The following is a 10,904-nucleotide window of genomic DNA, read 5'->3' as shown; positions in this document are numbered from 1 at the left end:
GATCTGAGTTAAATTTGAAACTTGGCAGAAAATAATTTAAATGTATTTGTTAACCTGTAGAACGCGTTATGATTTCTTTATTTGAATACACTTTTTACATCAGGACATTATTACAAGAACAGTAAATTGCAAAACGGATAAGATATAATTAACAGAACTTGGAAAAGACATGTCAAGCGTTGATGCAAAGTGAAAAGTAAGTCGAATTTGATTTAAAACATTTTAAAGTGCGATTTTCGTTTTATAATATGTTGAATTACAGTATTCCTTTTGTTATCTGATAATATTATATAAATAGTCGGTTTGAAATGGTAAACCAGATTTTACTTTTCCTAGATATTTTAAAACTGGGTTTTTATCATTCTATGACATGTAAGGTCAAATAATTATATCAAGCTCAAATTTTCATGTCAATATTTTGGAAGCCATATTGGATTTCAAAATGGCCGCCACGGAAATTGGTAGCACAATTGTAAAACGCTCGTTACTTTGACATTTGTGGCTATAAAATGGCCGAAATGGTGTCAAAATGCTCATTATAGACTGTTTAACATTTTCGTGTCAAATTTCAATGTTATTGATTTGGCGGCCATCTTGAATTTCAATATGGCCGCCAAGAAAATTGGTAAAATAACAGAAAAACACTCATAACTTGGACATTTGTGGGTATAAAAGGACCATAAAGGTGTCAAAATGCACACGGGACACTTAGCAACATTTCTGTGTCAAATTTGAATGTCAGTGATTTGGCGACCATCTTTAATATCAAAATGGCCGCCTCGAAATTTGGTCACAAAACAGAAAAACTCTCTCAACTTGGACATTTGTTGGTATGAAATGTCCAAAAAGGTGTCTTATTGTTAATAATACACTGTAGAATAATTATATGTACTTATTGTGATTTAATAAATTATTTTTATATGAAATAAATAAGATATTTATATAATTGAAATTAAACGATATAACAGTATAAGAAATAGTATTTCTACAATATTTTGTAGTTAATTTGGAGTGTCAAATGTCACTGAAATGGAAAACTAGGTATACATGCTTTTGAAAAACTTGTATTGTGTTGATTAACAATATGTAAACTAGAGTTTTATCTCTGTCTGGTCGATACTGTGAACGGTAAGACACAAATTGGTTAATAACTTAATTATTGATGTCCAGTAGAAAAACAAAAGACACATTAACACTGTACTTGGCTGAACAACTTTTTAACAATTCCAATGAAAGAAAAGTGACAGTAACAAGGGAAGGTGTTCGGTCAAACAATAATGAAGTTAATCCAACCACACCAGTAAGTCCACAGGAAGAGGCAGACACACTCATGATCATTCGTGCTGTAGAAATTGTAAACAAATGGATTTTCTGTTGATTTCTTCAGCCAACACATAGATTGTTTTATTCTTTTACTGAGAAGACATGATATATTAGGGACATTACCAGGGATATTGACTGGCCATAAGGACTCGAGGAGATTAATTTCTATAACCAACATTTACAACGCAATAGGTGAAAAGAAAGCAAAAGCATTACCAGCTATGCATACACTCACCAGTTCAGACACAAAAGGTCATATCCACGGAGTAGGCAATACAACTGCACTAAATGTCTTTTGTCTTGTTCTGATGAAGCTCTCGATGTAATAGCTCGACTCGGAGAGGGTGATTTACCATCACCTGATGTAGTGAATGAATGTATGAGGTATTTGTGCTCTTTTAGCCGTCCAAACTTGAGTCCTGGTGAAATTCGTTGGAAAACCTTTCTGGGATTATCATCTGTTACAGGATTGATAAAATTCCACCAACATATGGAACTTGGTATAAACACATATTGCGTGCCCAATTGCAAGCTAATGGTTGGAATCATGATAGAAGTGTCGACCCAGTTTATTTAGACCCATTGAAGTGTGGTCGGGAAGAGTCTGATAATAAAGTGCGGCCTGTTTTGTCTTTTGATTCCGCTGCAACTGACACTCTAGCACACTGACAGCTAGTGAACTGTAGCTGTGGTATCAGCAAATGTGCAAGAAGGTGCACATGTTGACAAAACAATTATACATGTACTGAGTTGTGTAAATGTACTGGTAATGAGGACTGCTTAAACATACATGCAACATAAGTTCCTAAAGTGAATTTTCATATTGGTTCAATGTTTGTACTACTTTGATCTATAGATGAAAACTAGTCTGCACATTAAGAGCTCATGGCTCGTTATCAATACAATATATTTTAAGGGTATTTAACTGTTGATGCTTTTTTTGAGGATGTAGCTGTATTGCCAATCATGGTGTCTTTTTCTTCTGAAATCTTTGCCAGCTCTGGTGCAGCCAGACAGTATTTGAGCAATGTGATATCCTTAATTTTCCTATTCTGGTGTTCCTGTGTCTGATCCAGTCCTATAGAGGTAAATGGAATCGTATTCTGGGAGCTGTATGCAAGTCTCCCCTCAGTAGGCTGATCCATATCTCTGGCTCAGGCCCAGAGATCTAATTTGAGAGCATGTTTTAGAAATAAATATAACAAAGTTAAGAGGAACTGAAGTAAAGACGTACCTTTCTTTCAAAGTTCATTTAGCATATTACTAATCTTGTCTCAATTGTACTCATATAGATACTTCTTAAAGATGTTATGGCAATTTTTTTGATGAAAGAATAATGCATTTTGACATTTTCTTGTATATACATTCTTAAAAGGGACACATATTCATATTCAAAATCAAACAAGGGATAATAAAACTATGAGGAATTTATCATGATTAATTATGTATTAAAGTGGGCATTTTTCACTGTTGAATAGAGCTGAAAAGAATTAACAGGGCAAAAGAGTTAGTTAAAATGTGGTTACTGACCAATTATCTGCAACTCATCTTGCTACCAGTTGTTTATTAACAATATATTTTGTATACGATATTTTACATGACTCACCCAGTCCTCTAAGCCGAAATGGTCCGTAAAACAAAATTGTGTCTTTGTGTCGTATGAACGAATCTGCAATAAAACTAAATTAAGGTTCACATGGTACATGCATGATCAGTTGTCAAACGAAAGTACGGTTGATATTCAAATGCACTATTTTTTTCTTTCCGGGATATTGTTTTAGTATGTTGATGCTTCATTAACAAATATACGTGTATATGAAGTGAAAACACCAAAAATAAACAACGGTTGCGATAGACACCTATACACTGTTAGATGCCCACAATATCACTTTAAGCCATTATCCGCACCTCGATCCCAACTTCCGAGATTACAGTCTGCTTTGTATTATATCTTGTGTAATGAGATGTATCTTATGCCCAGTACACATCTATCTAGATATGTTAGTCTAGTTTCTTTGATTCCAATAGTATTTGACCCTCCAAATCATCAGAAATAAGCTTGAACAGATGTCTTCGCTGGGTTTTTTCCTTAAAAATGTTATGATTTTTCAATCATTTATATATCCATTTATATGCAAAAGAGTGCATTTAAATGGGTTATTTATAGAAATAATGTACGATGTCTAAGGAACATTTTGACACCTTTATGGTCATTTTATACGCATAAATGTCCAAGTTATGAGAAGATTTCTGCCGTGCTACCATTTTCCGTGGCGGCCATTTTGAAATCCAAGATGGCCGCCAAAATATTTACATGAAAATTTGAGCTGAATAAAATTATTGGAAATTAAGGGTCATAGAATGAAATAAACACAGTTTAAGAAAATCAAGGAAAAGTAAAATATTTGCCCTAAAAATTAACCATCAAAAATGGACTAAAAGTTTAGAAAATATGCATGGATTTGTAGTGTATGTTAAATGCAGAAATAGTAGTTAAATTCAATGTTGTAAATGGGAAGCTTTCTCAGCATCAATGGTATTAATAGAACATGCTATATTTAAACACGTGTAAGCTACAGGTTATTCCGTATAAATCAGTTTGCGTGCATACAACATACGCACATATATTGAAATTTCGTTGTTATAATACGTTTTCAAGATTAAAGGAACTTACATTTTACCAAACAAATTGACACGGTAAACCTAGCATACCGCGTGTTTAGTGTGTGGGATCCCAAAGATTCCCCACACACAAATAAGATAATTAAAATGTTGGAATCCCAGCGGTTATTTATAACAATCATGGGTCGAAACTCTAACGTCTGAATGCTCAACTGCAGAGCTTTAAATTTTGCCCAGTGAAACATTGTTTTCTAATATATTTAGTAATGGTTATTCTAAATACTATATATTTTGGATGCACATTTATTAATAACATTTAATACATGTATAAGAAAATCTGTGAAAATGTCCCTTTACCGAAACGTTAATTCTCAATGACATCAGCATGAAGTTTTTTTGTTTTGTTTTTAGAAATGACGTAAAATGTCGCAATCATGATGAAAACAGTTAAGTCTCTAACCGCATCGCCATAAATATATCGCAGGAGTTATGTTGAGCATTTATCGATTGTCAGTCTTAAAATATGTTTCATTAGAAAAGGACTTGCAGTAAAACAAACTTTATTTATATGCAGTCCATGAAGAACGAAAACGGGTCGTCAATAGAGGTCGGAAATTTCACTGATGTACAAGGTAACGTTCCACATACGTACACAAAGGTGTCCTTACTTACCAGATATTCGTTTTTTAAGCGGTTAAACATTTATACCTCTAATTTGTTACTCCAGGGATCATATTTACAACGACGATGACAATATTGATAAAAGGTACAGATTTCATTTTTAACATTTGTATTACTATCATTATAATTGTATTATAAATAATGCAATCTTTCATATGTGCATATTATTTTTAGAAAGAAGATACGCATGCATACAGGTTAAACGTTGTTATTTTATAAGTAAATGAATGTTGTGTTTTTTTGTAAAAACAAGGGAAACATATATGTTATACATAAGTGTACGATTACAACTGCATGTATGTGTATACACAAACATATGCAACTTTAATTCATGAAGTAAAAAAATACTTTTTTGTGTAAAAAGAAAATAATTTGAAACATACATGTTATATATGTATGTTGATTACAACTATGTTTAAACAAACCCTTCAAGTATGTGTTTATGACCTTCTATGTATGTAACATGAATGTATGTATTACTATATGGTGAAACTATGATGTGTGCGCACACACAAAATAAAACAATATATAACACATTTAATAGTGTGCGCATCATTTAAAGTTGAATTGGTTTTCCGGATCGACATCATTTGATTCAAAAGTATCAGATGATTTGGGGAAATGCGCGTTCTCTTTAGATTCTCGATATTCTGATTTCATTCTTTACGATTCAGATGAATCGAAATTCCCTGTTCAAGTCAGTGATGACCGAGAGAATGAAACCCCTAAGTTTACGGAATACAATGACCGTGGTAGAACAACGCAGACAGAAACAGCAGGACTCGAACATAGAAATAACCTGATATGGAAGGTATAAGAACATATTTTAATAAGTAAAATGTTTTAGATTTTGATATTTACCTTTTTTAGACAGTCAGTCTATTGATTGATTGCTTAGGAATTCATTATTAATCTCTTAAGAACTCGTTTGAAGTAATATGCTTAATAATCTAAACGGAACAAGAAGACCAAAATACGATATTGGTATAGGTACCTACTTTTTCTAATATCGGTATCCTATACAAAAAAATGTATTTTATTATTTTTTATATCAGATCGCCAAATATCCAGATTTCGAGCATTTTAAAAACAGATTGGAATCATACCGTGGATGGCCGTTGGTAGAACCAAGCCCGAGTAAACTATGCGAAGCTGGATTCTTTTACACGGGTATTGCAGTAAATTTAACATCGTATTTAAAAAAAAGAAACCATATTCAGACGTGTCGATACTCTTACGTGTTTATTAATAGGTAATCAATATATCAATATAATGTAAGTTATACTAGAAATTAGCAGCGTGAGTGCGGAGTGGGTCATACTTTAGTGTATGGATATATTTTTGGATTTTCAGTCAATTGTGCATGTATCCTTGTATTAAAATAATTCTGTTCATTCCAGGTCACAGCTTCGACCTTGTACGATGTTTCGACTGCGGTATCGGCCTGAAAGACTTCTCTGACATGGACAATCCACTGCTCGAGCACGCGAAACATTCGTCGAACTGTCCCTACATACTTGACCTCTTTGGAAGTCGGGAAGCGTTAGAAACATATAAGGTAACAATCTCCCTATAGTGATCGTCCCTGCTTTCAATGTACCGTATTATAATGATCTTTGCATAATGTACACATTTGTGTTTTACAAAATATTTGTCTAATCATTGCTTCAGGAAGTAATGTAAGTTTCGCTAAATAACGTCTTATTGCATTTCGTATATTTTTTTACGTTTGCCTAGATGTCAATGTGATTAGATACCTATATTCGTTGCATGTATATAACAAAAAAAAAATGCAAACCATAGTCACTATATTCACAATGTAACGTTAATTTCCAGCTTACTGACGCATGATTAAAATGATGAAACTATTCAAATATATTATAGCAAAGATTCGTACATCAGGATCCTGAAGATATCAGACGAAGACAACGCGACCTGTACGAACGACAACAAGGTGCTATGTGGAATATTATTCAAAAATAATTAGAATTGTTTTATTTTTAATCAAAGGGCGAGGCTATACCCGATACTTTGAAGGAGTACTGGACATTAAGTCAGGACCCCTGACAGATCTTTTTTAACACTGGGACATTTCTAAACGATTAGGTAGTTGACATTTATTTTAAGAAATGTCTCATGACGTAATGATTAAAAAGGGAAACCTTTACTAATTATCCCAATTAGAATCAATATGTATGACTAAACTACAATGCCCAATACAAAATAGTAATTATCTCTTCGATATATACATAAATAGATTGAATATGAACCAAAACTTATTTATTTTTCACATAATCTTTTTACAAATTGACATTTACCGGTCTTTATTATCTGCCATCATGTATACAATAATAAGATGTGTGCATAAACTTAATTATATTTTGTACTCACTGAACTCCTTACGATGCGTTTTACTTTGTGTTTTCATTACCATATTTAGTTAATGTTACAATCTTATTATTTCAATAAAAAAGGCAAACGAATTATATACATCTTTAAATACATTGGCAGTTAGAGGTCACACCGTTACAAACTACAGAGCCAAACACGAGCGGTTCCGCGAGCTGTCTGCTCGACTGAATACATTCACATACTGGCCCTTACATTTATACCAGAGACCAGAACAGTTGGCAGGTGCAGGAATGTACTACACAGGTAAAAACATCTCGGTAAACTATCGATATAATTTTGCATTAAACGTCAAACAACTTTGACCATTTAAAAACTGGTATACGTGGCATTCCGAAAAGATTGTTTTTGCTAGAATTTTATGCAAGTCCTGTGTTAAATATTTATGTTTTTTTTATTAATTATAAGGTGTTGATGACCATTGCCGCTGTTTTGCCTGTGACGGCGGGTTGAGAAAATGGGAACCAGGAGATGATCCTTGGATAGAACACTGTCGATGGTTTCCGGCTTGTCCTTATGCCAGAGACATTAAGGGCGAAGAATTTATCAACCTAATCCAACTTTCTGCTGACCAGGCCCTGAGGGTTAGTTGCTGATGTAACTTCTCACATATTTAGGTTGTGTGGAAGATTTAGTGAATAGAAATGTCGGCCCTAAATTCAATTTTGTGCTAATCTGTGTTGATTGGTTTTGTTTAGACCAAAATTCACAAAAAAACAATATATGAAGACGTATGACTTTTAATAAAGCACAGATAAATTGATGATTAAATCCACCTCCCCTCAAAAAGCGTCTCAATACTGAAATAAATATATTATGTCAAAAATTACGATAGAAAAAAAGTTCTATGAGACAAACACATATAATTTGCTTCTTAACAAGCTTGTTAACATGGCGATTTTAGATGTAACGGTCGAAATCATATCTTATCTTTTTACAGGAACATGGATCATATCATCATGATGACGTGAGCGTGGCGATGGCTGCTTCCACGACTGAAAACGTTAATGTTGAACGCATAGTCAGACAAAATCGCGAACTGCTAATATTGGGCATGGGTTTCCCAATTGACGATGTAAAAGTCGCAGTTCTGGAACTGGTACAACAAGGTATGTGTTTAATTTCCTTATTCCATTAGTTGAGTGTATTACTGTCTAGTAATATTCTGCAATGGAGAGCTAGTTTTATCACGCACGTTATCCTGATTGTTAGTAATACTGTATGGGTTTTTTTCTCAATGGTATATTGTTTGTGCCAATATGAGTCATTTTGGTATGACACTGTTAATAGATCGTTTTAGAAAATAATATCATTGTTAGGATTTTACGATTTAACATAATGCATTTAACTGATGACAAAATTAATTAACGCAAATAACACTTTTCACACGTGTTATCCCCACAATCTACGCAACTAAGTAATTGATACTTCTACCCAACGATGCAATTGATGCTAATGGTAATCAACTGTTTTTAATAAAGGTTTATTAACAATATAAATCATGCTTTGCAGCCACTAATGAGCCAAATGTTGATGATATCATAACTCGTCTTGAGGTAATGAATGAGAGAAAGCTACTTGAAAACCAGAACGAGAATACCCAAGAACCACCAGATCCAGGAGGAATACCCTCGGCAGGTTTGAAATCATTCGCATAAATAAATAGTACATTGTAATCTCTTATCTCTGTATAGGACAAGTAACTAGTAATTGTATGCATGATTGCGTAATGACACATAACTAATGACTCACTAGTTATATGTCATTATGCAATCATGCATACAATTAATCCAAAATTTCACAGAAACAATAGTCAGCTCTGTAGTTGTGATGAATAAAAAAAAAGCAATCCGAATATGATGTTTTATATTTTTGCTTCCAGGGCTTTTTGATGGTATTTAAATATTATGCTTATTGTATCTCAAATGTTTAAGGCACAAATAATGTGAATGATTCCAACAAATTAATCGCACATTTATTTTCAGGAGAGTTATTGGAACAAAATCAACGATTAAAGAGCATGCTTCTTTGCCATTTATGCCATAACAACCACGTGAACGCATTGTTTCTACCCTGCACACATCACAAATACTGCCTGGACTGCGCAAAACACAGCGATATATGTCCAGACTGTGGCAGACCGATTGAGGAAAGGATTCGCACATATATGGGATGATCAAATGATTAAAGAGCATGCTTCTTAGCAATTCATGCCACATCAACCGAGTGAACGCATGCACCCCATGTACACATCACAAGTACTGTTTGGACTGCGTACAACACAGTGATAGATGTCCAGACTGTAACATACCGATAAGGAAAATAATTCGCACATATGAGATATGATTCTTGATGTTTTGCTTTGATGGCATGATCATATATAAATATATATATATGCGGTTTCCTATGACAAAAAAACACGATTCATTTTGGAAGCATTTCGACTCATACAATTGGCATATTGTTAACAAGAATGTATGCTCTTAGATTCCAATATGGTATAATTAGAATGGAATTCGAGTCTTATGCACAAAACGTTTATACCAGTTGTCATCATTATTTGTTGTTTATTTCATTTAATTAAAGCAGACAAATATACGCATCAAATGTATGCATGTACGTCCTTTTGAAAGTTTTTGCATATGTATATATGCGCGCATTAAGGTAAAAGGTTAAAGTCATTTTATAATGGGTGTGTTATTTGTTGTGACCAGTTACTGTTAACATGTAAACATCATCTGAATTCACTGTAAGTTGTTTTATCACATGCACTCTCGTTTTCTTACCATGCATGATAGCGATATATTATGCAACATAATTGTATATTTCCAAATTCATAGTTTTGATTTCTGCGTGGGGTGTCAATTGTTCTTACTCTGTTTCGTTAATTTGTTTTTATGAAACGATCGTATTCTGTATTACCGCATGTTTAATATTATTCATACACATGTGCTTGTATATCGTAGTGCATTAACTATTTTAAGCAGTAATTAAAATCTTCGAAGAAATATGTGTAAACATAGAAATGTAACACAGAATAAATATATCACAATGAAAGTGTGTAAAGTATATACTCAACTAGGTGGACAAATGTTACGATGTATAATATGAATTATTCACATGCATTTAGGTATGAACTTGAATGACGTTTATGACACTGAAAACTTATGTGATACTCTTTTTAAGATTGCGTTAAATAAGGTCTTTATTCTAAAACACCAACATCCGCGTGGAGATTAGAGAGGTGTCATATCAAATCCCTACCGCCTTACTCACCACGTGATGATGGTTTATTCAAATATTGTTGCAATCTCAACGATTTGAAATCGTTATTTGTGTATTTGTTTATATTTCATTTCACTTTCAAGCATATGAAAATGACCATGCATCAAATGAGCGTATCAACTGTAAACGCAAAATCTTCTTACGAAAATAAGAGATAACGGATAAACTAAGCATTGAGAATGGCGGCATCTCGAAACGTGTAAATTATTGTTTGACAACAAACGAATGTATTACAGTCAATAAGAAGTTCATATAAGGCTTGCATTAACACTTTTTAAAGTAAATTATATCAATAAAATATCAAGTAAATCTTAAACGTACAACTGCAATTAAGCCTACTCACTTGCAATTGTGCTACATACATTAGTTTAAAGGAAAACTCGTTTACCTGTGTAAAAATATTCCTGCCTTCGCAAGTTGTTCCGGTTTCTGGGGTAGGTCTAATGGCCAATTTGTGTATGAATCTAGGCGAGATTCCATCGTCATGATTTGTGTATGTTTCACCGTGTCGTTCGCAAGTACTTTTGACGAAAGGAAAACATCTTGATGAAGTTTTGTTATTGCGATTTGTAAAGCGTTCGAAA

At 33.4% G+C, this 10,904-nt stretch overlaps 1 protein-coding gene across 1 annotated transcript in view; it reads left to right on the top strand.

Annotated features, from left to right (window-relative positions):
• LOC127850787 (baculoviral IAP repeat-containing protein 7-like) overlaps positions 1-10,032 on the top strand; it is an 11,618-nt gene extending 1,586 nt beyond the window's left edge. The window contains exons 2-11 of the mRNA XM_052384098.1: positions 4,520-4,577; positions 5,301-5,437; positions 5,682-5,796; positions 6,027-6,184; positions 6,511-6,580; positions 7,138-7,281; positions 7,444-7,619; positions 7,976-8,144; positions 8,548-8,673; positions 9,021-10,032. Of these exons, the coding sequence (XP_052240058.1) occupies positions 4,523-4,577; positions 5,301-5,437; positions 5,682-5,796; positions 6,027-6,184; positions 6,511-6,580; positions 7,138-7,281; positions 7,444-7,619; positions 7,976-8,144; positions 8,548-8,673; positions 9,021-9,211 (1,341 nt within the window). The 5' untranslated portion in view covers positions 4,520-4,522 and the 3' untranslated portion in view covers positions 9,212-10,032. The remainder of the gene's footprint in view (positions 1-4,519; positions 4,578-5,300; positions 5,438-5,681; positions 5,797-6,026; positions 6,185-6,510; positions 6,581-7,137; positions 7,282-7,443; positions 7,620-7,975; positions 8,145-8,547; positions 8,674-9,020) is intronic.
• Positions 10,033-10,904: the final 872 nt, after the last annotated feature.

The sequence above is a fragment of the Dreissena polymorpha genome, chromosome 11 (assembly GCF_020536995.1).
Source record: "Dreissena polymorpha isolate Duluth1 chromosome 11, UMN_Dpol_1.0, whole genome shotgun sequence".
In the NCBI taxonomy this organism is placed as follows: Eukaryota; Metazoa; Mollusca; class Bivalvia; order Myida; family Dreissenidae; genus Dreissena; species Dreissena polymorpha.
This window is presented reverse-complemented; position numbering and strand designations above follow the sequence as displayed.